Source organism: Cebidichthys violaceus, unplaced genomic scaffold (genome assembly GCF_023349555.1).
Source record: "Cebidichthys violaceus isolate CVI_PGR_0920_01 unplaced genomic scaffold, fCebVio1.0.p SCAF_45, whole genome shotgun sequence".
Taxonomy (NCBI): domain Eukaryota; kingdom Metazoa; phylum Chordata; class Actinopteri; order Perciformes; family Stichaeidae; genus Cebidichthys; species Cebidichthys violaceus.
In genome coordinates, this window is record NW_027176650.1 from 1,427,609 (window position 1) to 1,454,804 (window position 27,196).

At 47.3% G+C, this 27,196-nt stretch overlaps 2 protein-coding genes across 8 annotated transcripts in view; both read left to right on the top strand.

The window, feature by feature from the left end:
• The first annotated feature begins 1,250 nt into the window (after positions 1-1,250).
• LOC137886749 (charged multivesicular body protein 6-like) lies at positions 1,251-3,829 on the top strand. Its single transcript, XM_068729353.1, has 8 exons — positions 1,251-1,463; positions 1,828-1,937; positions 2,100-2,187; positions 2,278-2,364; positions 2,448-2,513; positions 2,593-2,673; positions 2,791-2,881; positions 3,200-3,829. Exons 1-8 carry the CDS (start codon positions 1,398-1,400, stop codon positions 3,247-3,249), a joined length of 639 nt encoding a protein of 212 aa, XP_068585454.1. The 5' UTR covers positions 1,251-1,397; the 3' UTR covers positions 3,250-3,829.
• Positions 3,830-7,241: 3,412 nt separating this feature from the next.
• The window catches only part of LOC137886693 (BAR/IMD domain-containing adapter protein 2-like), a 56,062-nt gene continuing 36,107 nt past the window's right edge, over positions 7,242-27,196 (top strand). For all 7 annotated transcript variants that reach the window (XM_068729252.1, XM_068729253.1, XM_068729255.1 and 4 more), the window contains exons 1-2: positions 7,242-7,446; positions 21,090-21,165. In XM_068729252.1, the coding sequence (XP_068585353.1) occupies positions 7,399-7,446; positions 21,090-21,165 (124 nt within the window). In that variant the 5' untranslated portion in view covers positions 7,242-7,398. The remainder of the gene's footprint in view (positions 7,447-21,089; positions 21,166-27,196) is intronic.

A 27,196-nucleotide genomic window follows, 5' to 3' on the forward strand; every position in this document is an offset into this window, starting at 1 on the left:
GTGTTCATATTGTCCTCTAGTGGTCACGGTGTGGAACTGCATCACAATACATTCATAAAGACCGCCTCAATGCAGACGGGACAATACACTACCACTTCCGGTAAATACTTTCAAAATACAGTGACCAAAGTAACAAAAATAATCATGTTAATAATAATGTTAATTAACTTATTTACACATACAAGTGAGCACAACTAGCATATATGTAGAAAAAAACAAAAAAGAATGAAATTACTAAGACATAAGATGGAAACAGTTTGTTTATTTCATGGTCAAGAGCGTTCGTATTGCCCTCTAATGGTCACGGTGAGGAACTGCATCACAATACATTCATAAAGACCGCGTTAATGCAGACGGGACAAGTACTTTCAAAATACAATGACCAAAGTAACAAAAATGATCATGTTAATAATTAAGCAATAAGGTACGAGAGGCAGTACTGTATCGTCAATAATGTACAGTTCAAGGGTGTTGTTAGGCCCGACGCGCAGCGGAGTAAGTCAATAGTAAGCTGCCTTTCAGCACAAAATAGTTGTAGCCACCAAACCTTGTGTATCGCATTTCAGTAGCTTAGAGAAAATAGTCCCGTATGTGTGTCTGTTGCTATGCAACATACAAACAGCATTGGGAACATCACGCTTGTTAGCCTAGCTAGATCTCGCACCATCTCATTCATTCACATTGCTCATTTTATAAAAGTTGCCATTAAAATAAAAAAAAGAACAGTGGGACACTTTCAATAAAATAATATTTAATTTAAACATTAGGCCTAAACATTCTAAATCAATCATAAATGCTTCGTAGGCACTGGGTATATATATGCTGTTTAAACTTAATAAGCTAAAGTAATAATTAATAAAAATGAAACATGCAATAATTAAAACATACATGTTTCAATTGTTTGGTTGTAAGACAAGAGTAAAAACTGAAAAAAATACTTTGACAAAGATATCAGATACTTTTAAAGAATATTAATAATTAGTACAAATATCTGCTTGATTCCCAAATGACATCCGACGACATTTATCTTGATCGTTTAACGTTACGATTGCTTCAATTAAATTATTATTTTGAAGGTAAACACCGGAAGTATGCTATATTGCATTGACGCTAGTCTGACTAATGTTGTGCTGCAGTTCCACTCTATGGCCACTGGAGGACGCCAAAACACTCGTGATTCTAAACAAGGTGTTTTCGTTCCTCGCTGGGGGTTTTTTTGTCCCTGCCCAGCCGCCGTCCTTCCTACTGTGGGTGTGGACACCAGAGCAGATGACGATACCAACAATGGCGGAGCAGCTACAGTAGTCTGCTTCCTACAAGTTGTAAAAACAATAGTTATAACTCGGGTCCGTTTCACAGTTTATTTTCCCCGGCTGTAGCTGTGATGCTGTGTCAGAATGGGAAATCTCTTCGGAAAAAAGAAACAACACAGCCGAGTGACAGAACAAGACAAGGCGGTGTTGGTAAGAGCCACGGCTAACGTTAGCCTCCACACTGGAACAAGTCACGCCAGACTGCGTGTAAAACGTGTCGTGATTTAACAACATCGCGTCATCAGTCATCGTACACAGCCCGTTTAAACAACACAACTTCATAATTCAACATTCTGGAAGTTACTCTTCAATTCGGCGTGAATAAAACACAATATCTCCTCCTCGATTTATGGATTAATCTGATTCTCCCTTCAAATTAGAGTCACAGTGTAACGAAACTGACAGTGTCTACAGCCAGTGTGCAGATCCTGAAGCTGCAGTTTGGTGTGAATGAGTCTGAAGCGTGTCTGTGTGCCAGTGAACAGGTTTCTCTCTCTCTGTTGTCTCACTGCAGCAACTGAAGCAGCAGCGAGACAAGCTGAGGCAGTACCAGAAGAGGATCAGCCTGCAGCTGGAGAAGGAGAGGCTGTTAGCGAAGCAGCTGCTGAAGAATGGAAGAAAAGAGTGAGTGAGAACGAGAGAACACGGAGGATGCAACCGCTCCAGATGTGTCCTCTGACAGATGTTATCCACATCAGGCACACAAATTATTGTCTGTATTTTTTTTTTGTATGAATTGCTCGTCGTTCTTTTCTTTCAAATTTGACTTTATTTCGGGTTTAACAGTAAAGCGCTCCTCCTGCTGAAGAAGAAGCGGTACCAGGATCAGCTTCTCGACAAGACGGAGAACCAGATCGGAAACCTGGAGCGCATGGTGAGGACCGGACCGGACCGGACCCGTCGGTGACGCTGACGGCACGACGGCGGAAGCTCGACGCTAAACTCTTTGTTCTGCGTTTCACAGGTTCAGGATTTGGAGTTCGCTCAGATCGAAACGAAAGTCATTCAAGGGCTGAAGGTTGGAAACGAATGTCTGAAGAAAATGCACGAGGTAGGACCGTCTTTAGATGAAGCTCCTGATGCTCTGATGCTGACTGATGCTGACTGATGAGCTCTGGGTGACTTTGTGTTCAGGTGATGTCTGTCGAAGAAGTGGAGCGGATTATGGACGAAACCCAAGACGCCATCGAGTATCAAAGAGTACGTCTGCTCCTCCTTCTGTTGGTCTGATCCACGGCGTGAGTGTCTGTTGTTGACCGAGCTCTTGTTGTCTTCGCAGCAAATAGACGACATGCTGGCCGGCTCTTTCACTCAAGAGGACGAAGACGCCGTTCTCGCTGAGCTGGAGGCCATCACTCAGGTCGGTGTGGTTTGTTTACGCTCTGGTTTCGTGAGGCTCCATCTCCTCTGGACTTAAAGTAGAAGTTTAAATGGAGGAGCGGCGTCCACGAGTTCCATCGCCTGTCTCTGTTCTCAGGGAGACGTCGAGCTGCCAGAGGTTCCTGAAGACGAGCTGCCAGAGGTTCCAGAGGTTCCAGAGGTTCCAGAGGCCACGGAGAAGAAAGCAGGTTTGTCTTCTCGAACACACCGAACGTCCTACAGACATATACACGTTGTCACTCAGTCTGTTTATGGAACGAAGCAGGAGGCTGATGTTTAGTTTCAGTGTCGGTGCGTCTGTAGTTCCTCCACCTGATAAACCCGCTGTGTTTACTCCATGCTCTGATCTCCATCCGTCTGTCCGTCTCTCCGTCTGTTGATCTGTCCATCTGTCCGTCTGTCCATCTCTCCGTCTGTTGATCTGTCCGTCTGTCCGTCTCTCCGTCTGTTGATCTGTCCGTCTGTCCATCTCTCCGTCTGTTGATCTGTCCATCTGTCTGTCTCAGAGAGGGATCGGTCCAGGAAGAAGCCGGAGAGAGAGATGCTCGCTGCGTAAAGAACCAGACTTTTCTCCGTCAGCTGACCCGATGGATCTTCTCCTCCTCATTTACCTTCAACCCCACACACATGAGCTGGAGACACCCCCCCAGCCTCTCCTCTTCCTCCTCTTCCTCCATCATAACTCACTCGGCACATGAAGGACCTCTGGAGAGACGCTGAACCGTGAGGAGCTGTGAGATCACGTGACTGTGCCTGACCTCTGTCTCACTAGTGTTCACCAACAGATCACTGCACACACATTGAACATTAAACACACGTCTGTATTAATCATCATGATTCATCAGTTCACCCAAATCACTCTGAGACGTCTCCATCGCTCTCTCGTCTCATCACATGTCCAGGTGTTGAGATGAGGAGGTGAGTTCATTTGTGAAATTTAACCTTTTTTAAAACAGAGTTCTTCTGGATGCTCCTCAGCCCGGCGGTGGAACCTTTTTATTGGGACAGAAGCTCTGAGATCTGAGAGTCCGCCTGAAATCAAATGTGTTTCTTGGTCTTCTTCACATCTGCTCTGTATGACGTCATGTTGACCCCTTTTCTTGCTTTTTAATAAAGAAAAAAACATGAACAATAAACTTGTAAAAAGAAAACGCTGATATTATTTTAAACGCTGATATTTTGTGAGCTTCTCCATCAGAAACCATGTGACCCATAGAACCAGGTGAATGCTTCCTCACTTCCTCTCGTATCTGCTGTGCAAAGGATTGTGGGTCAGAAAAGCCATTCTGCAGAAACGTGACCGGATGTTGTCGAACACTTCTGTATTTTTCCCGTATTACATGTGACATCCAGAGTACTAGTACACACTTTGTGGAGTACTATATAGTTTGGAAGATGCTCCATATTTTCCTCAGCAACCAATCAGAGCAGAGGAGGGGGTCTTAAAGAGACGGAGCGTAATACAGGTATATTCTGACAGTACAAGAACAATAATGTGTTTTTAAATATTAAAGCATGTAAACATGTTCTAGTAGAACCCTGTTTCACTCTGGAACTTCTTCTGAAGGACAGGAACAAACCCTCCCTCGGTCTGACCAGTCTTCAAGCAGCTTTAAGTAATCCCTCTCTCTGTTCTTGTGGATTAGTCCGGTGTCATTGGAGAACGGCTGATCATATCAGCTGAGGGTTTACCTGAAGACAGACAACAGCCGCTCATCTCTTCTGGGCAACGACGTGACAGAACCTGGATCTCCACCTGCTGAGTATCATCGTACTGAGAGGGTCTGTGTGACAAAGAAAGATGGCCTCCATCCATAAAGATCTAACTAATCTGTACATCAGTGAATCTCACAGACAGACAACAGAGACGACGTGAACATCTCTCTACATCCTGTTTACAATAAAAGTGTTTTGAATCGTCACAGAGTTGATGTTCCACCGTCGAACACAAGGTGGAGACACGTGTCCGTGTTTGGAGAGCAGCTGACGGTGTAACGCTACAGAAGGAGGTGTCACTGGCTCCTCAGATGACCCTTTCATCTTTCTGTTATATAAATCATAACTGAAGTCATCTGAAGACACTTCTCATAAAGGAAGAGGTCCTGACCTCATCCATTCATTAAGTTAAACGAAAGTGATTTATAAACCCAGAGGGCTTTAGGATCTGCAGATGCAGATGTTGTAAGAAGGTTAGGTTTAGACCAGAGAAGCATCTTCTGAAGCTCAATCAGCTGTTTCTGCTGGACACCAGCACCAGAGACCTTTTCAAACAAGAGGAAGTCGTTAAGCGTTATCCGTGACCTTTGGAGGTGTTTTCATCACACAAAGCCGGTGTTGACGGTCCATTGTTCGGGCCCTTGTGGCAGCCCGGAATAGTCTGAATTGGCGTCTTTGTGAAGTCCCTGAACCCCTCACACCGACGTTGTGTTTCTGAATGGCCCGGCTCTGAGCGCTTGAAAGCCCGTCGGCGCTGCGTGGGAGTGGGCGACGCACAGACGGGAGCCGTGAATGTCAGAGCGCCGCGCGGATGAATCACGGACGTGGATCCGAGGCGTGGATTGGCCGAGAGGACAACGGTGAGTAGGATGGTCCTGAAGGCGGGATCAAATGCTGCTGAATGGATGCTTCAAGTACGGAGGTGTGTGTGTGTGTGTGTGTGTGTGTGTGTGTGTGTGTGTGTGTGTGTGTGTGTGTGTGTGTGCACTGCCCACCCAGATACTTGCCTACCTGACTACACCTCCACCATGCACTGAATATACAAACAGGCAACTCTCAAAGCTCAACTCTTCTAACACATCTAACACATAGTCTCAGTCCTAAAGAACAGGTCCAGGTTACATGACAAGTGTCTCAGGTCTGCAGTTCCTGAGCCTTCACTTGATACCGGAGCGTTTCTCTTTCCTTAAAGGTCTCCTGTGGACGATGTGGTGCCGTCTGGCGACAAGGTTTCAGATTGCAACTAACTGAAACTTCTCCGGGTGCCGAGCGTCTCCAGGAGAGCTATGGTGTCTGACGAGGGGATCAGGAACGGTCCGATCCAGAACCCGCGTTTGGGTTTTCTGTTCAGTGACGTCGAGGCTGTTTGGTTGTGCGACGATACAAACGCACGGCGCTGAAAGTCTTTTGGTCCCTCGTGGCCTCGTGGTACAGGTCTAGATCTGAGGACACGTGAACAGGTTGTGTTTCTCCAAAAAGACAAACTGAACATCAGTTTGAGTTCAAGTGCTTCAGGACCTTTGACCTAAACCCTTTATTGCTCAGACCTAATGACGGTATATTCACGGTCTGGAGCTGTGGTTTTATACACTCCGCTGGGTTTCTCTGGGTTAAAATGTGGGACTTCTTTTCCAGTCTCAAGTCCTCATTGTTGTCCCGAGACCGACGCGAGTCTCGAGCCCAAAGCTCTCGAACTAACCGTGATGAACAATCGTTATCTTCATTCATTTGTGTGTAATTAGACTTCAAGGTGGACCGGCAGTCAGCTAACATAATGAAAACCTACATTCAATTATAGGAGCTAATCGCAGGGACTGAATACTCACAGAGGAGTGAATCCATCTCTGACTGTTTCTCTCAGATCAAACCCGCCTGATTGATTCTCACTGTCTGTCTGCAGTTTGATCTCCTCGGGTTTGTTTCAATCAGACAATCAGAACTAAACTAGCTGAGGTTCCACTTTATCATCCTCCTAAAATATCAAAATAAAACCGCGCAGCAGAACAGAAAAAGGTGCGACCTTCTGTTATCTTCTGTCTCTTTCCAAGGCCTTCAGATCGTGATGCTGAGATGTGTGGGATTCCCCACCGCACACATCCCACTCACACCAACCAGAGCCCACTCAGAACAGAAGGAGTGGACATGGAGCCGGGTAAATAAACACTCTCCAGCTGTGTTCAATGCTCCACAAACAGCCCTATGTGTGGAAGGTGTACATCATTACAAACAGGAGAATATCAGAATACCACCACAGAGCTGCAGAGATGCGCTGTGTGTGTAGTTATCAGCAGAGGCTCTTCTGCTCATTGGGTGGAGATCTTCGCTCCAGGTCTTCTCAATGGGTGCAGCAGAGGCGGTGGAGTGGGCAGCGCGTGACACGGCGGAGGAGGCGAGGCCCTTTTTAAACGCTGCGCCGCGTTCACGGACTCACCGTAAAAAAATCCCACGTCACACCTTTGCTGGTGTTTGGTTCAGAGTCAGGTCGGGTTAATTGATGCTGGAGGAGCAGACAGGAGGATGATACAGCGTTCATGTTGTGATTCAATTAAGCCAATTAACACGTGGCTCCAGAGGCTGTTGGGCAGTTTTAGAAGATTGTCCGGTCCTGAAAAAAATAACTAGATTTACCTCTATGGTTACATTTAAAAACACATATTTCACATCTCGTCCCACAGTTGTGTCTTCTACTTGACGTGTTGTACAAAACATTTAAAATGCTGAACGGAATACGTCCTGTGTCCTTTCCCCCCCCTCGTAGGCTCATTTCCCACCGTTCGTGAAGGCAGCACCGCCCCTCTCCGAGTGAGTCCGCCTCTGCGCTCCAACCGGAGAGGCACCGACCGACTGGCTGCGTGGGGAGCCGGTGTGGGCGCAGCGGAGGACTTTCCTATAAAAGCAGGGATCCCACGGAGCAGCCGAGCTCGTCTCTCTTCTCTCCGTCAGAAGAGCAACATCTCTGTCTGCGGGTCTGACTGACGCTCCTGCAAGGATGTCCCGGACCGACGAGGTGCACCGTATAACGGAGAATGTCTACAAGGTAAGACGGGACTTATTTGCTTGTTTCCGTGCCCCGCTCTCCACGCGTCCTCCTGCCGCGGAGGGACACCTGCTGCACCCGGTGCACGGCTGGTCGTCAGAGGACAGACGGGGGACGACTTTGACACATTTCAGGTGTTCTGGTGTGAAGTGGACCGTCTTCTCCTCTGTAAGACGCGTCGGTCGGTCAGTGGTGAATCCTGCTCATGGACACTGATGTCGGTGTTGGTGTTGTGTTCCTCTAAGGTTCACGGATCAATGATTTAGTCTAGAAGACATGAGACATGTTCAAACAGACTAAAGCCTCCACCCTGTCCTCCATCTCCATCTTTGTGAGTGTAAATGTCATTGTGCCTGCGGGGCAGTTCACTCTCAAGTCGCTCCACACAAGCAGCTGAACTAGACCTTATGTGTGTGTGTGTGTGTGTGTGTGTGTGTGTGTGTGTGTGTGAGTGTGTGAGTGTGAGGGTGCAAATCATTAATGTGAAGGGGCTGGGGGTCCGGAGAGGGGTCCACGTTGGACCCAGCAGTCTTCATTTGGGGGTCTTTATTCTCAGACTTTATGCAGATGTGCTCAGCTGGCTGTGTTGTTGATGCCTTTTAGAGGGAAATCAGTGAGGGAGTGAAGGTGAGCTGTAACTCGGTTCTGTGAGTCCAGATGGAGTTCTGTGACTCGGGTCAGAGGACGGAGAGAAAACACAGATTTGTTCTCGACATCGTCTGAACGGACCGACCTGCACTCGGTGAAACTTGAGAGGCTGAAGGTGACAAACGCTGTGCTCCTCCGCTGTTGTTCCCACAACAGAGCTCCTCTTCAGTGGAGGAGGAGGAGGAGGAGGAGGAGGAGGAGGAGGAGGAGGAGGAGGAGAGCACGACAAGGGTTTTTCTTTATGTGAGGAAACTTGTCACCGTTCCACCCGCCTCCGCAAGAGCACTCTAAGGAAAAACCAGGCCGCCTAAAAGCTACAGGAGGAGGAGGAGGTGCTGGGGGATGCAGGAGAAGAAGGGCTTACTGAGCCAAAGGTGCGTTCAGAGGAGGTCCGGGTCAATGAGAGTCCCTGTTCATGGTCATAGTTCATAGTTCATGGTGTGGATGGTGTCACGTAAGAATTTAAGGCTGCAGAGGAAACGATGGGAGTCGCCTCAGTTTGACTTTAAAGCACACGAGCGTCCTCACTTTGTCCCTGAAGACGCTCTGATGAGGGATCAACGGTGCCTGATGTGGTGACCTGTGGGAGGTTTCTTTGCATCGCTAGGAGGAGGAGGAGGAGGAGGAGGAGGAGGAGGACAGAATGTGCTGGTACTGCAGCGTATAAGTGTATTAAATGAATGATGAAGTGATTACATGATTGGCAAAAGATGAATCGTAGATTAAGAAAACAGCTGCTCTCTGCTGATCATCATAAACTGGAGGTTCTTTGGGTTCTGCACCGTCGTTCAGGCAAAACAAACCATGAGGAGAAGCTTCTGTAGAGCTCTGGAGATAAGTGATAAACGACAGACTCATCGATAACAAAGCGGGACCGTTAGTCGCCTCCGGTATGAAAATGTCGTCCTGCAGAAATGCAGCCGCGGGGTTTCTTCCTGCCACCAGCGGGCTGCATCGACCCAGCTCGACCCGCCGCTGGGCGCTGATTGCAGGAGGCCGGTGCTCGCTGCAGTGGTCGCGCCCCCCCCCCCCCCCCCCGAGCTCTGTGTTCAAAGACACCAACAGGTCTTCATTAATTCATTAACGGCGTGTGGGAGATGAAGAGGCCCAGAGCTGCCAGCTCCCATTAGACAACGCTCAAGTCTTCCTCCGCTGAGGAGAGACGGCGAAATGTCAGCGATTAAATCATCAGCATCAATTACAGAACATGAGATTACAATGAAGAGTCAAGCAGGAAGCAGTCAGAGTGCACACCTCCACCTCCACCAAAACACACACATGATGCTGATTGGCTGATGTTGGACACACACACACACACACACACACACACACACACACACACACACACTGGTTACCTCAACCCTGTCGGTAAATATCTCTTTTGTGGTGACTTGTGAGTCAATAGATTCGATGTTTGAATCACAGAGCAGCTGCAGATGGTGAAGAACAGACGAGTGAGCTTTAATTGTTCCCCGGCGGTTCTATGCACACGGAGGACGGTGACCTTTCCCTCCATCAACAGGGACTGTGTTTTGTTTTCTTTGTTTGTTCCACGATTAGCTGCCAGAACACAATAACTCAAAATCAACAATAAAGGCTGAGCCTCGCTGCTCTGCTGCTGAAACAAGAGGCGCTCAATGCAATGTTTGGATGACTCACACTGGCCGAGATGCATGCGTGTGTGTGTGTGTGTGTGTGTGTGTGTGTGTGTGTGTGTGTGTGTGTGTGTGTGGGCAGTGTCTCACGACTGCATGTGTGTGTGTGTGTCTGTGTGTGTGTGTGTGTGTGTGTGTGTGTGTGTGTGTGTGTGTGTGTGTGTGTGTGTGTGGGCAGTGTCTCACGACTGCATGTGTGTGTGTGTGTCTGTGTGTGTGTGTGTGTGTGTGTGTGTGTGTGTGTGTGTGTGTGTGTGTGTGTGTGTGTGTGTGTGTGTGCAGAGACTGCACCGTTGACTGTATCTGGCTCTGTAACGCTACGTCACGTCAGAAAAATGCAAATACCGACGGGAGTTCAGCGCCGGGTGTCAAGTGAGACGTCCCTCTGGATCTGGTTTGTTGAATGTGGGCAAACTGTGTTTCCTCAGGTTGTTGTGGCTGCTGAACAAGCACCATCTGTGTGTGTGTGTGTGTGTGTGTGTGTGTGTGTGTGTGTGTGTGTGTGTGTGTGTGTGTGTGTGTGTGTGTGTGTGTGTGTGTGTGTGTGTGTGTGTGTGTGTATTCAGCCAAGCGCGGTAATCTCAACAAACGCTGCAGGCTGCGTTTGTTGAGAGGAGCTTGAGTGTCGGGGCGAGGCTGGCTTCATATCGTGTTTGATGGGAGTGGACTATCAGAGACCGATCAGCTGGTCAAGTGATTGATTTATCGTGTGTGTGTGTGTGTGTGTGTGTGCGTGTGTGCGTGTGTGTGTGTGTGTGTAATGCAGCCTTTAAAACCAAGAAAAGACACTTATGAGATATTTCCATAGTCAAAATCTCAGCCCATACCTTGTATGTCTCACATCATAACGTCGACATGTTGTAAACGTCATGTTGGTGGCGTCGGGCAGTAACAGAGTCCCTGTTGGACGATCAGCTGATGACAGATCACTTTGCCTTATTGAAGGTTTATAGTGAAAGCTATAAAGCGTACACCTCATCCACCTCTTCCCTCTGGAGCTCTGGAGCTCTGGAGCTGTGTTAGTGTTTGTATCGCCGTCACAGAGGGACACACATCCCTCTGTACATAGTGTCACATCTAAGAGGACACAAGACACAAGACCCCGTCCACAAGACACAAGACACAAGGCACCGTCCACAAGACACAAGACCCCGTCCACAAGACACAAGCCACTGTCCACAAGACACAAGGCACCGTCCACAAGACACAAGACACAAGACCCCGTCGACAAGACACAAGACCCCGTCCACAAGACACCGTCCACAAGACACAAGACCCCGTCCACAAGACACAAGGCACCGTCTACAAGACACAAGACACAAGACCCCGTCCACAAGACACAAGACCCCGTCCACAAGACACAAGCCACTGTCCACAAGACACAAGGCACCGTCTACAAGACACAAGACACAAGACCCCGTCCACAAGACACAAGGCACCGTCCACAAGACACAAGACCCCGTCCACAAGACACAAGACACAAGACACTGTCCACAAGACACAAGGCACCGTCCACAAGACACAAGGCCGAGGCTCATGTGAAGCCAAAACTCCTTGTTCTGAAGGGAGTGGTTTCTGTTTCTCCAGTGTGTGGTGGTTGTGAGTAATGCTAGTGAACACTTTATCCCCACTGTCTCTCACGTACAAGCTGCTCAGTTTCCCCCTGTAGAGCATTCCTTCACCACTGTGGACAAAACCAGAAGATTCCAGTCAGCAGTAGTAGTTTTCTCCAACATAGCGCAGTAAACTTGTTTGTATAGTTTGCATTGTGACCACAGCCGGTGTTTCATCAATATTCAGCCGGGTTGTGATCTGGTATATTGTTATCAGTTATCGTCTGTTGGGTGTGTGTTCTCAGGTGAGAGGTGATGAAGTGATGAAGTGATGAAGTGGATGGACGGACAGAGGCAGAGGGTTTTGCCTCGGTGTCGTGTGCAGCCTCAGCACCGACCCGTGCGGACCCAGCTGCTCCGTTCAGGTCATTTGAGGGGAAACGGAGCCTCCATCCCCGGCTCTCGTGTGGACTGCAGGATTCCTCCAGTGTGATCGTTCCTCCTCTCTGATCACTCACTCCTCCTCTCGCCTCCGTTGTCTCCGTTCGGCGCTGCATCGCTGGCTTTGTGCAGAACGGGCTTTGTTCTAGCTCCGTGCCTCGTTGCTAATCTTTGGGCAGCATCGGAGTCGGCGAGCGTCATCGTGACGCCGTGTGACGGTGTCGGGGGGGGGGGGGGGGGGGGGTTTGGTCGTGTTGCGTAAGAGGGGAGCAGGTACGGTGTTCAGGTCGTTATTGATCATTTGAGGATCGGTCCAGCTTTACCTCCTGGTTCTACCGGTGAGTCTGGAGGCGAGAGACGAGCTCAACTGTACGTCTACGTCTCCGGCACACTGACACATTTAGCAGCTAGCTGCTGAAGATAGAGGCTCACTTAACCAGCTGAGACCAGGACAGGGAAGTGGTTCCCGGTCTTGCTTTCATCAGGTGGACGTTTGAATATTCCTTTCTAACACAACACATCATTGAATATGTATTTCTGTGCATCACGTCCATGGCACGGCGTCCTGACTGAGCGCTGCAGTCTGCTTGTCTTTCATCCCGTGGACGAGGACCGGCTGAAGATCCACAGTATATGATCCTCACTTCTCTGCACAGACCTTCATGAGGTGCTGGCTGGCTGCAGGAGATCCTCTGAAAGTTGTACGTCATGATAATCGTCACAGTCTAGAGATATTGAGCACCGCTCACCCATATTTGAACTGTTTACGTCTCCAGTCTGATCTGAAGCTCGCAGCTGATCGGCATCGTACCGCATGCTGTTAGGACTCACAGATTTTAGGAATCCAAAACTACATAATGTCTATAACAGAAGTGTGTACGTTGTTTTTACATTACTCTTTCATCTAGAATGTTTGTTTTTAAGGATCCAGAAGGCATCCGCTCAGAGTGGTGCTGTCCTTTTATATTATTTAGAATTTGACCGACTGCTCTGTTACAACACCGCTCTCATGGCTGTCAAACAACATAACTGTTGGCATCTGCTGTGTGTGTGTGTGTGTGTGTGTGTGTGTGTGTGTGTGTGTGTGTGTGTGTGTGTGTGTGTGTGTGTGTGTGTGTGTGCGCGCGCGCGCGTCAGCAGCCTTTAGCACATCTGTAAGTTATCTAACTTGAGAGGTGGAGGCTGTCAGGGAGCAGGAGGGTGAAGGGGAAGTTACTGGGACAGAATGAATGGAAGCGGAGTGAGGAGACAGGAGTGAGGAGACAGGAGACAGGAGTGACTAGTTAGGCTGACATTAAAGCGGGAAAATGACAATAAAAAGCTGGAGTCTGCTGCTGCAGTATTTCTGCATCAGCAGCTTGATTGGAGATGTGGCTGCAGAGTGACGTGTAACCTCTAGAATGAGGATGGAAGGAGACAAGGAGGTGGGCTCCCTCTGGGCTTTAAAGCTGAAATGCACCGTTATCTCTGTGCTGCATCCTGCTTCAAACGTCACGGTGAACACGCTCACCAACGCGACACGCGACACATTATCGCTATTTGTGAATGAATGAACACGTGCACTTGTGAACATATGTGTTGGTGTGAGCTCATTCACCTCACGTGCACGTGTAGAATGTGACGCGTCAGTCTGAGGCGATGAGGATCAACTCGGCTCACATGGAGACTCCCTCCCTCCCTCCCGTCACCTCCTCGCCCTCCTCACCACGCCGTCGGCTTTCCTGTGGTGTGAGCCGAACGTGAGGTGAATAAAGATGGGCTGCCTTGTCACTGGGGGGCGGGGGGATTCCAGCACTTCCATATATGGCAGCGGAAGTGCCCCCCCCCCCCCCCCCCCCCCCCCCCGCCCCCCCTCTCCCGTCTCCTCCTAAAGCTGCATCCATGGAGTAGGGGGGGCGCTGACTCTGCCTCTGCTCGTCTGCTCGCTGATAAGGGCTCATCTGAAAGGGAAATTGGCTGAGTTCACACACACACACACACACACACACACACAGAGGCAGTGAATTTTCATCTCCTGAGGGCGTTGAAGCGGTGCAGCTTTAGCGCGGTGATTGTCACACTGGCTGAGCAGAACAAACAATGTCCATTTCCTGGGAAACAGAATAATGAGGGACGGCAGCGACACACTAATGGACATAATGCATCAGCTTATCAACCCCACACACAGTATACGACGCAGTGGGGATCTATAATGGCTTTCTTCACATTAGCAATAATGGTTTTAATCGTGCACAGCGATGTATATATGCATGAATGTGTTGGGGTGCACAGAACGGTTGCAATGGCCTCTGAGCGTATGGGAGATTAGAACGCCTCAGTCAGGTGCAGATCAGGAGCAGACGTTATATGAATGAGATGAGCTCACTGCACCTCTGAATACTTGAAGTTGTTCATGGTTTGGGCTTTAGGCGCCATATTCCCAATGAAGGAAAAGACGTTGTGTATTGACTATACGTGTGTGTGTGTGTGTGTGTGTGTGTGTGTGTGTGTGTGTGTGCCGCCTGCAGGCATCTGCAACAACAAGCTGCTTTCAGGAGTAAAGCAGGTGAGCTGAAACACAGAGACACTGTGTAGCCTCAGAGTAACGTGAGCAAACTCTCACCTGAATTCCTAAAATGATGAGCGTGTGCGTTCACTTCCGTTGCAACACGTGCAGCTCAGAGGAGGTTTTCTGCTCATTCTGCAGAAACGATGAGCTTACAATGTAATGTAATGTAGTCTTTAGTAGAAGGCTGTTGTGCTTCTCGTTACATAATAAGATGTTCATGAACTCTTGGAGGAAAGGCTGATGCACTCGAGGCCGACCGGCAACATCCAATCTAATCTCCTGTTTGGAAAGTTTCCGTCAGCGTTGGTGAGAATAGAAGCAGCTCTGTTTATCAGGAGCAGGTTCTGATAACGCAGCAGAACTCAATGTGGGTCTAACTAAAGAGAAGGCTTCACTGAACCGTTGAGTAAGATCAGAAATCCACACACCGTGAACGGATGAATCCGTTCATGTAATCATGTGTGTTTGTAAGCTGTCTGGTACACATCTGAGACCTGTTTTCAGAGTGTCAGTGTGTGTGTGTGTGTGTGTGTGTTCGGGACGTCACCGGTGCTGTTTGACTGAAAACGTCAAAGCATTGACGGCAAATATGTGAGCGTGTGAGCGATGAGTGTTTGTACACCAGCTGACACCTGAACACGGTGAGAACTGGAAGTGTGGTGGCAGGTTATGGAGAGGAGTGTCATATGCTCACACACACACACACACACACACACACACACACACACACACACACACACACACACTCGCAGTAAAACTTGATGACAGGAGGTCACCTTGACTTGTGAGTCATTGCCAAACACACTCCAGTGCAGCATGAGCCCTCCAGTTTCCAGGGCGACCATCTAGAGCAAATGGCCTTGTGTGTGTGTGTGTGTGTGTGTGTGTGTGTGTGTGTGTGTGTAATCTGGTTAACCTTCATATCCCGAACAGTTCACACACATTTAAACAGCAGGGGAACAAACGGTGAACTTTACTTATCAACACTGTTGACTCGGTGGTGATTACAGTGAAGTGTTGTTGTGTTTTTTGAGCTTCCTCTTTTTCACTTTTTCCGGTTTCTCTTGAAATGGTTGACGTAGTGACGTGACGGTGAAAGCGCTCCGGACAACAGCCGAACCCTTGCAGCGATGACGTCGGTGCAGCCTTTGGTGTCTGGAGAGACTTTCAGTCAAAATGTGATTCCGGTGTTTCTCGGAGGCCGTGTGGAGAAACCCCAAATCTAAATGTTCCATTGGACAGTCCTAATTTCACGGTGGCCATGCCAGCTTAAAATCCATCACAAAACAACAGCAGATCTTGGGCTTTTTAGTGTTTCAAGATGTCTTCTAAAGAAGGTTAAAAGAGGATGATTTAGGCGGTGGAATCGGTAAGAAGTATAAAACTAACAGATCATGTGGAGACGATGCAAATCAAAGTGGTCATTATCTAAATACTGATAATACAAATGTGAATCCATTGCATGAAGCCGCTCGTCCACTCGGTTATTTTAAAGATCTTTGTCTCCACCTGGTCGGTCCCTGTCCCTGCCTCCTCGCTGGGGTTGCCAGGTCTGTTCTCGCTGGTTAATCTGTTTGGCAGCAGAGCGGCTCAGCGGCTTCTAATGGTGCCTCGGCTCTACTGTAATTTACGCCCCGACGTGATATGAACCTGCTGCTGTTTATGTAGGCTCTGACTCACCCCTCACACTCGTCTCCCGCCGCCAACCGACTCTCTCTCTCACACACACACACACACACACACACACACAGACTGCCTTCCCCACACCATCGTGACAGAGCCAGTCAGGTTGCATTGTTCCTGATGCTGCTTGTTTTCTTACCTTTGTTCTCTGAAGTGCTTCCATGTGTGGGAAGTCACTGCTGGATAGGAGGTTGTTCTTCATTTTTAACGTCTTCATTGTTCATTGTTTTTTTTAATACTTTTTTTATTGTTGTTGTTGTTGTTTTGTAGCGTCAATGAGCTGATAAGTGATATGATATCTTATCGGTTTAAAGACATTTTAGGCTGTAACAGAAGCATTTCTGATACTGGTCTAGTTTATTTGACTGACTGTAACTGAAGCTCAACCATAGATCTGGCAGATCAGAAAATACTCACATTGCCAAATGACGACACATGACGGAGCCACGCTTTGTTGTTGTGGCTCCCTGACAAACCTCATGAGATGAAATTATTTTTTTCAGTTTTCCCAAAGGAACGTTATCAAGTGTTCACCAGCTGCTTCCACAGACACACACACACTGAAGACACACAGCCCCACCTCCACAGCAAGTCAATCACAGACCCAAACCATCACCGCTCCTGCAGAAACCGATGCTACATGGCAGCCAGTCCTGCCTGCCAGCACGGTGAACAACACACACAGATAAACACGCATGAGCATGACACACACTGGATTTTATTCCAGAGTTATGCTTTTACACACACACACACACACACACACACACACACACACACACACACACACACACTTTGTCACACTCGGACGCTTCCAGGGTGAACATATGCCCCTCGCCGACCAGCCAAAACATCCTTTCAGTGAGACGAAGAGAAGCTTGTTTTCTTCCTTGTGAGGATAAATATTTCAGAATGTGGCCGGACCAACAACATGTCCGCCTGAGATGGATAGTGCTCCTCTAAGGTTGTGTGTGTGTGTGTGTGTGTGTGTGTGTGTGTGTGTGTGTGTGTGTGTGTGTGTGAGAGAGAGATGGCATGTGGATGTTCACGTGCTTCCAGTCTTCCACATCACCAGAGCAAAGATTGATCCAGGTGGAGCGGTAGTCATTCTGCATTATTATACGGTTATAAAATCATGCTTGCTTACAGTCCAAAACCTCACAAATATGAAATGTACGATGATTTAAAGCTCACACTTCAGTAGCTGGTTACAGAGAACATCTGGCGTTTTATCTTGATAAATGATTTACCGATTAATTCTATTCTTATGAATTCATTTAATCCATAATCTGGCTGCACTGCTTGTTCGGTTATATAAATATGTAAATATTACACATTTTCTTTTTTTCTGCCAAATGTGATTCATGTCCTCTTGAAGTCGTGCTTCACTTCATCATGAAACACATTTGATCTGAGATCGTCTCCCTCATAAAGGTTCTTCAGACTGATGCTCTTCACTGATTAGCTTCTCTGTGGCATTTGGTCCGCTGCTGTCAGGGAGTCAGGGCGCTAAGAGATGCTTCCTCAGTGACACTGAAGCTGCATAATGGACTGATAAAAACACTTCATCCTCGTCATCATCATCATCATCTGTGGATAGAATCACACTGAGATCAGTGAACAGAAATCCTGCAGCATCTCTATCGTTGTTTGTATCTAGAAGACCGTTAGAACAGAGCTGGAGATAAGGTTGTTGTTGTGCTGGTATTCCAGATAACAATTCGCTGCAACGTGATAACACAATGCTTGCATTGTTATCGAGTTTTTGTCATTTAATTGGCGAAGCGATTAGTCAATTAAAACCCGTGACCGGTGGGTAAATCCCACTCGATCAAATGTGCTCTTTCATTCAGAGGAATGCTAATCGGCCCGCGTCCCTGACGCTGACGGGATGAGCTCAGCTGATCTGGAGTGGATTAAACTGGGATTGACCGACGACGTGATCCCCTTAACTGCATAAAGCATGTTGTGGGTTAGCTCCTCATTACCCTGTGCAGGGCAGCAATGATGGTGATTGACAGGTGAGACTCTTAGAGCGCTGATCAGAAGAATCTACTCAGGATATTATTCACAGCCAACATGGTGTGTGTGTGTGTGTGTGTGTGTGTGTGTGTGTGTGTGTGTGAGTGTGTGAGAGTGTGTGAGTGATTTGGAACCGCAAAACTCTCCCTCAAAACGGGCCGGTGCTTCCCACCTCCCGGTACTGATGTCCAATCAAACTCAACATGTTCGAAGCTCAGCTGCTTTGGATCTTGCCTCTAGAAAATAGTTTTTTAATTTAATGTTTAAATATTTTTTTTTGTCTGTGTACAAATTGAACAAACAAGATATTGTGTGAGCTTGAACTTTGGACGGAGCCAGGCTAGCCGTTTCCCCTTGATTCCAGTATTTATGCTAAGCTAAGCTAATCTCCTGCCGGCCTCCAGCTTCACATTTAGCGTGCAGATGTGAGAACGGTCTCCTTCTCACGTTAACTCTCTGCTAGACAGCGACCAGGTTTGTTTCCTTACAACTACGCTACTTGTACAGTAGATCACATTTCATGCAAAAATGCTCCAAAAGTGCTCAACACAATACAACCAGATGAAAAATAAAGTCAAATAACCTCTTCCTTCCCTCCACCAAGTCCTGTTGATTTTCTTGGGTGTCCGGTGTCAGTCACAATGGTTGGAGGTCTTTAGCTGATGTTATGGAGTTTAAAAGCGGTTGTTGTGTTGTATGCACTCCTGAAACACTGGAGGTATTCTAACAGCCGCTTCAGCAGAAGAATGCGAGGCGTGAGGCCAAACCTGTCCGACGGTGAGATTACGTAACGCGTCTCATGGTCTCTCAGGCACGAAAACACTCACAGACACAGAGGACGTCCTCCGAGCGTCTGTAGATTTAGACGTGAGAACTGGGCCGCTCTCTCCAGCCTCGACATCTATTCTTTTGTGGAGCGTCCCCCTTTCTTCCTTGCCAGGCGGCGGTGCAGCCGATGATTGGCGCCTCCGCTCACTCGGTTTGTTCGGGCAGCCGATGCCTTTTACGTAACGGAAAATACACCGAGGGATAGCAAAGAGGGGCGAGAGGGAATGTGGGTATAAATAGGTTTGTTTGTACCCAGAACTCCACAAGGAGACGGCGCTAACCTCTTTTTCTCTTTTCCATGTCCGTGTGTGTGTGATTATGACATCAGACGTTAGAAATATGTTCTCCAAGAATCCGTAGCACGAGTGCTTTTGATTCAGAAGTACAACCAGTTTATTCATAGATCAATGCTTCTCCACTGGTGATGTAGTGGTTATCAGCACACTTCACTCCCACCTGATGTAAGCACCTTGAAGCTCTTCTCTCTCTCTCTCTCTCTCTTCGTTCACTGGGCAGTCAGCCTAGTTTTCCTTGCGCCCCTGCGTCGTCCTGCCCTACTTCCCTTTTTTTTTTTGAAGTCACGGAGAAGTTTGTGCGCCAAGGTGACTGTTGTGCGTCAGCCGGTCGGGCATTAGCAGGCGTCCCTCGTAGCGAGCAGCCACAAAACAAGATGTCCGTCAACCTCAAATGTACCAAGCTACAGCTCCAAGCTATAAAGTAACCTGTCTCCGCTTTAACTGAACCGGTTCTGAATGTGTGACCGGGTCTCGATTATTCAAAGGCTGCTTGTAAGTCTTCCCCTCGCCCCCCTCTTTCCCTTCGCCTCTCTGCTTCCATCCTTTGCTGCCATTTCAAAGTTATAAAAGAAAGTCGCAGAAAGAGAAGGCCGGGTGTTAAAGTGCCGGGTTTTGCCGGAGATCCGACAGAAGTGAAAGGGCAGCTTGGACTGAGGGGGAGGTTGAGTCACTGCAGAGACGATGAAATGTCTCATTATTGTGTTTCTTTGTGACTTTTCCTTCAGCCGTTAAGGAGGACTCAGGTCCTTTCTGATGTGACGCGAGAGATTTAGATTCACATACCGCTTTGAATATCTGCTAATGTGTTGGTCGGACATAAACCCGTTCTCTTTGAGCCTTTCCTCCCTGTTGTTCTGATCATGTGAAGACACAAAAGTCTCATCTCATGTTTGCTGACCGATCACCAAAATCATCCGATCGCATCATCTGCCTCTGTGCTCTTTGCTGTTCCTGGAGGTCGAGTTTATTGTTATTTATAAAAGAAGGAGATGCTGCTTTCTGCTGATAAATGCTGTTACAGCCAGAACCAGAACCAGAAGCAGCTCTTCACCTGCGTTGGTGTGTTTAGTCTGTTTTAGAGACAGCGGTGAAGCACATGACTGACGTTTGACTGTGATGCTGACGGGTTAGTGCAACTTCTCACTCCGCAAACGAATGTGCAAATTGATTCAAGCGACAGAGAAGCAGAAAAAACAAACCAACTGGAAATTTGTAAAGTCTTTGGAGGCGAAGTATCTCAAAATGTATGCAGAAAATGACACTAACAACATACATGTGACATGTACACACGTGTTCATTATTAAGATGATTCACATCTGCAGAGTTTTGGGTTTTTATGTCACGTTTTTTCAGATATCTGCCTCTGAGATTTGATGGCGCCGTGGATAGATACCACCGGAGATGAGTGGAGAAAATGGGTTTTTATTTATAATTTAGTTGAAAAAAAAAAAAAAAAAAAATCAATTAGCAGCAGCAGCAGCAGCAGCAGCAGTGCCAGAGTTCAGAGAGTGTTAGGGAGACGGCAGGTGACTGTGGTGGGTCCAGGTCTGCTGCTGAGTCGAGGTGAGTCAGCAGCCAAAACCAGGTTTTATTTTAATACAGACAGCAGGGGAGGTGAGAGAAAACAGTCCCCCCCCATCTACAAACACACACACACATGCCACAACACACACACGCAAGCAGCCCCCCCTCCCCGTGACTCTCTCTTTCTCATTATTCCCCCTTTATATATTTCATCCGGTCAGTCCTCGCCATGAGCTTGAATTGAATCCCTGCTTCACTCCTCTTCCTCCTGGTTGGCTCAGCTGACTCTGCTGTGTGTACGGCCGTGTGTGTGTGTGTGTGTGTGTGTGATCATGCCCCAGTAAAGGGTGGTGCTCCTCATTGTGGCTCATATCAGTGTGTGTATCGGTATCTTTTCTGCTACTTGACTAACCAAACGTGCTGTTTTTCTTCCCCACCCTTTTCCCAGTCCATCATGGAGCAGTTCAACCCCTGCTTGCGGAACTTCATAGCCATGGGAAAGAGCTACGAGAAGGCGCTGACCAGTGAGTACACCGACCATTTCTGGCTTCCTCTCCGTCTCCGTCCTCCTCTCATTCCTCCTGTCTGTCCAGTAGTCCAGGCAGAGGGCCAGCAGACCCGACGCTTGGCGCTGCTTTTATATCCTCTTCATTCCTGCCGAGTAGAGATGCGGTGTGATGACAACACAGATGTTCAGTGGCTTCTAGTGTTGTCGACGTCTGCATCGAGCCAGAGTCCAGAATCCTTAAAACTCTTTCAACCGCAGAAGCTCGTTTGTTGCTCTGTCACCTTGCAGAGACAGTCATAGAAAAATCTTTTTCAAATGTTAAAGATTTGCTCGTCAGAGATGACACTCTGGGGTTGATGTCCTCTGATTGTCCCTCTGTGATGATGTCCATTGTCCACATGTCCTCCTCCCTGTGAAACCGGTTCATTGATCTTAAATGTCCGCCTCTATTGTACATCCTTTGTCATCGCTTTTCGTGGCTTGCACAGGGTTTGCATGGTCGTTTGTGTGTGTGTGTGTGTGTGTGTGTGTGTGTGTGTGTGTGTGTGTGTGTGTGTGTGTGTGTGTGTGTGTGTGTGTGTGTGTGTGAGCGACTGAGAGATTGAGGTGTTCGTGCAGCAGTGGCTCAAGGTTAAAGACAAAAGCACTGGAAATGTCTTGGGGGGGAGCTAAGTGGAGCATAAGCCAATGGGAAGTGGAACAGTAGGAGTCGCGAGAATCTCGGTGCCCCCCCACGGGAACGAGTAACCAGGACAAGACGGTTTAGAGAGACTTACCCAGAAACAGACTTTAAAATGAAATATTAGACGTAAACAGACGTCATCGTGGTCTTTAAGAATGTCCTGCAGTTTATTAGTGTTGCATAGACTTTGATTAGAGTCACCCAGTCTGCATTGATTCAAATATGTCATGCTCTAAGCCTTGTCATGTACATGTCGTCAGATAAGACAAGCCTCCAAATGTTGAGCTCATTCATTGATATGGAGAACTTCTTTCATGTCACTCTGCGGGGAGGAGTTCTATCGGGATCGTATCATACTGTCGGTGACGGTGCAGCCGCTGCGTGGAGCAGGGCTCTCCTTCGTGTGCTCGGAGGGAAGACTCAGCAGCCAGCGAGACCAATAAAGGAGGCCTCACTCCGGCCTGATAGATAAGGCTAAAAATAGCCCTGCGACTCCCCAAGCGGGGATTACACTTCATCAATGCTAGGCGGGGGTGCAGAGGAAGGGTTAGAGTAGAGCGGGCACCCGGTGAGTATCTATTGTAAACACCAGTGCCACCTCTGTTTTTCTAGAAGTAGAACTGGGGTGGCGGGTTTGCCTCTCTGGAGACGGTGGAAACAGACGTGACGGAGGGAGGAAGCGGACTTTGTTTTTGTTTGCTTGAATTTGGGTTTGATTGGACTGGATGTGGGGTGGTGTGGTTCGGGATGTGGCGCTTAGCTGGTATACAGACTTTATTAAAAATCTTTTATTGCAGGTTCGTGCGGCACTGTCGCAGGCTGGGAAGTATTGTAGGTGGAGGGAACAGAGAGAACGTCTCACCTGGCTACATGTGTGGAGGGAAAGAGAGGCAGCACTGATTTGGTACTTTTAAAGGTCAGAAGACATCTCGTCTAGGTTAAAACTGAGGGACACTTGGCTAAGAGAGAGATCTAGATTACACGTTTCAATTTAATTATCATATTTCAATCAGCGGGACTAGTGATTATAGTTTGTATATTATCCAAAGATAAATATAGAGTGCTGCAGAAATGAGTCTTAAAACCTGAAATGAGTCAGAATTTGTTCACTTCCTGTTACCTCGTCTTAAAGGCGATGTGTTTTAGTTTAGATGTCTGAGATGATGTGCTTAACACGAGCTGAATAGATTTAAATGTTTAGTTCTACACTATAAAGTAGGTCAGTAAATATATTTAGAAGCTTCTTCGTGTCTTAAAAAGAGTGTAAATGAGACAACTAAACGTCACGTGACCGTGGTGGAGTTCCTTTATAGACTGACATGAAGTCATGTGACCGTGGTGGAGTTCCTTTATAGACTGACGTGAAGTCATGTGACCGTGGTGGAGTTCCTTTATAGACTGACATGAAGTCACGTGACCGTGGTGGAGTTCCTTTATAGACTAACATGAAGTCATGTGACCGTGGTGGAGTTCCTTTATAGATTAACATGAAGTCATGTGACCGTGGTGGAGTTCCTTTATAGACTAACATGAAGACACGTGACCGTGGTGGAGTTCCTTTAGACTAACGTGAAGTCACGTGACCGTGGTGGAGTTCCTTTAGACTAACATGAAGTCATGTGACCATGGTGGAGTTCCTTTATAGACTGACGTGAAGTCATGTGACCGTGGTGGAGTTCCTTTATAGACTGACATGAAGTCACGTGACCGTGGTGGAGTTCCTTTATAGACTAACATGAAGTCATGTGACCGTGGTGGAGTTCCTTTATAGATTAACGTGAAGTCATGTGACCGTGGTGGAGTTCCTTTATAGACTAACATGAAGACACGTGACCGTGGTGGAGTTCCTTTAGACTAACGTGAAGTCACGTGACCGTGGTGGAGTTCCTTTAGACTAACATGAAGTCATGTGACCGTGGTGGAGTTCCTTTATAGACTAACATGAAGTCACGTGACCGTGGTGGAGTTCCTTTATAGACTAACATGAAGTCACGTGACCGTGGTGGAGTTCCTTTATAGACTAACATGAAGTCACGTGACCGTGGTGGAGTTCCTTTATAGACTAACATGAAGTCACGTGACCGTGGTGGAGTTCCTTTATAGACTAACATGAAGTCATGTGACCGTGGTGGAGTTCCTTTAGACTAACATGAAGTCATGTGACCGTGGTGGAGTTTCTTTATAGACTAACATGAAGTCACGTGACCGTGGTGGAGTTCCTTTAGACTAACGTGAAGTCATGTGACCGTGGTGGAGTTCCTTTAGACTAACGTGAAGTCATGTGACCGTGGTGGAGTTCCTTTATAGACTGACGTGAAGTCATGTGACCGTGGTGGAGTTCCTTTATAGACTGACGTGAAGTCATGTGACCGTGGTGGAGTTCCTTTATAGACTAACGTGAAGTCATGTGACCGTGGTGGAGTTCCTTTATAGACTGACGTGAAGTCATGTGACCGTGGTGGAGTTCCTTTATAGACTAACGTGAAGTCATGTGACCGTGGTGGAGTTCCTTTATAGACTAACGTGAAGTCATGTGACCGTGGTGGAGTTCCTTTATAGACTAACGTGAAGTCATGTGACCGTGGTGGAGTTCCTTTATAGACTAACGTGAAGTCATGTGACCGTGGTGGAGTTCCTTTATAGACTAATGTGAAGTCATGTGACCGTGGTGGAGTTCCTTTATAGACTAACGTGAAGTCATGTGACCGTGGTGGAGTTCCTTTATAGACTAACATGAAGTCATGTGACCGTGGTGGAGTTTCTTTATAGACTGACGTCAAGTCACGTGACCGTGGTGGAGTTCCTTCATAGACTAACATGAAGTCATGTGACCGTGGTGGAGTTCCTTTATAGACTAACATGAAGACACGTGACCGTGGTGGAGTTCCTTTAGACTAACATGAAGTCATGTGACCGTGGTGGAGTTCCTTTATAGACTAACATGAAGTCACGTGACCGTGGTGGAGTTCCTTTGTAGACTGACGTGAAGTCATGTGACCGTGGTGGAGTTCCTTTATAGACTAACATGAAGTCATGTGACCGTGGTGGAGTTCCTTTAGACTAACGTGAAGTCATGTGACCGTGGTGGAGTTCCTTTATAGACTAACATGAAGTCATGTGACCGTGGTGGAGTTCCTTTATAGACTAACGTTAGCTTTTTACTTTTCACTTCAAACATCATAAAAGTGGTGTTTGTTTGTGAAAATGATCTTGAACAAAACGTGTAAAAATCATAAACCAATCATTCTATTTAATGTGAACTTGCATATGATTTGTAGGTAATGATGTCTTAACTCCTGTTTAGGGAAACATTTAGTGCAGCTTTAAAAATAAGTATTTGTACAAACAATATGTCAAGATCAGAGTCCTCTAATTAAACATGTGAAGAAGTTCTGTCTGTTCCTGTTGGCTACAAAACTACGCCCCCCCCCCCCCCCCCCCCCCCGCAGCGCTCTATTGTCGACTGATCATTTTGTTTCAAACTGTTGAATTGCTTGTCTTGTTGCTTGCTTGTTTGTATGTAAGGTCAGTATTGCTGTCTAAAACTGCTGTCATTTATTCAGTTTATTTCAGTGTGATGAGAACTACACACAAACTGTAGTTAACTACAGTACAGTAACTACTAGTACTAGTGTATTTCTCAGTTTTAAACTAGCTGTCTAGTTGTCCTGCAAAGCATCACATCAGTGCTCTCTGAATGTGAGAGGGGTTTGATGGACATTGTGGAGGTTTAGTGTGAATCTCAGCTGATTTAGACTTCCTTCTTGTTGTCCGTCTACTCTCCGCTCTGTATCGGCTTTATATCGCTGTTCTAATCCTCTTCACGGGCAGAACCCTCCATCTCCTTCCTCCTTTCTCCTCCCACCTTTCTCCCTCGCTGTCCCTTTTCAACTGACAAACAAGCAAAGCTAATCCCGCCTCACCCGGCCCCGCTCCCCTCCAGGCTCGGATTCCTTTGGACGTCGATTAAATTAGCCGCTCTCGCCCGGCCGTCTTAGCCCAGCTCATCCCTTCTCTCGAGCTCTTATATCCCACCTATGTTTAACTCAAGCCAGGCTTAGGAAAAGCCAGCAAAGGGGTCTTGGCTTGTCTCCTCTGTCATAGTTTATCCGGGAGGGTTGCACCGCCGGGTAGAGATTTACCGAGTGTTATCGCAGTTCACGGTTGTGATTAAAGAAGTAAAAGCAGTTCAAGTTATTTATTTAAGTATATGTTCAGACCTAGCAGCCCGAGAGCGTCTTCATTTTGAGAACAATAGCTCGCATAGCTCTGTGGACTCGTACCAAAAACAGCTGGAACATGAACTCAGAATAGATTTCTATTGTTTTCCATATGGATGTACACTTTGTAATTGTCCCCCTCTCTTGGGGATTCTGCATGAGTGTCCTCTGGCAGTTCTTAGCACAAACACCCATCAACATGGTGGCCATGTAATAAACCCTCATCCATATGCATCTCCAGACTGGACGTGTGTCCTCTGTCAGCCGCTGTGCGGCTAACCCCCGACCTGCTTTAATTCACCGTCGCTGCAGCTTGAGGCCATCTTGTCCCAGTTCTTTAAGGCCTGAGTCACCGTTGTGTCTCTCAGCCGGCGTCCCTGGCTTGTGTGACAATGTGCCGCAGAGAGTCATAGCCGCCTCTTTGAAATGAAAAGTGCTTTGACATCATTGCTGTAGAAAGTTGTTTGTCAGCATTCTTTCAAGTAAGAGTTGTTCTGCATCAGCTAATGGGGATCCAAATAAAACCCTCGTCCTCATAGGGACAAGTTAAGATAGTGCTGTTAGGGATTTTAAAGATTCACTTCATCCACATTTCTGCACACCCATACTGGTATCTAGCCACGTAGATAGTTTTTGATTTATCTGCTGAAAATGTCGTTTTGAATGCTTCAGATAGCACAAATTAAAGTCTGTTCACCTCCAGGGCGTTTGCTGTGGTCGGGGTTTGATTGCATTTTTATCAAATCTCATCAGTCCCAGTATTGAATCCCACAGCGTTCCATATCACAACTAAAGTATCTAGGCTTAGCAGTTCTTCTGTATTCAGAACTATAAACTGGCTTCAAAATTCAGACTTCCTGAATCACATCTTATGATCTCTAACTTGTTCTTGAAATACCTTCCAGGTTGTGTTTTGGGTCCGCTTGCAGAGCGGTGCCTCTTCCTCTAACACATGTTGTTTAACAGAGAACATGTGAAATAGACAGTGGTCTTTAGGGAAGTTATTACCAGATCTAATGTGATTTAGTGACACCATGTTGCCTGGATGTGTTGCACTTTGTAATAAAGGGGGACATCCATTGGTCTCTGAGCTTAGCATCCTGGAATCGGCTCTAGAGTGGAACCGGCTTCCAAAACCCAATGTG

Bases quoted from the DNA above. Each gene is read 5' to 3' on its own strand.
- LOC137886749 (XM_068729353.1), top strand. From the start codon at position 1,398: ATGGGAAATCTCTTCGGAAAAAAGAAACAACACAGCCGAGTGACAGAA. The intron at 1,464-1,827 runs GTAAGAGCCACG...GTCTCACTGCAG, and splicing joins AACAAGACAAGGCGGTGTTG to CAACTGAAGCAGCAGCGAGA. The intron at 2,514-2,592 runs GTACGTCTGCTC...TTGTCTTCGCAG, and splicing joins ACGCCATCGAGTATCAAAGA to CAAATAGACGACATGCTGGC.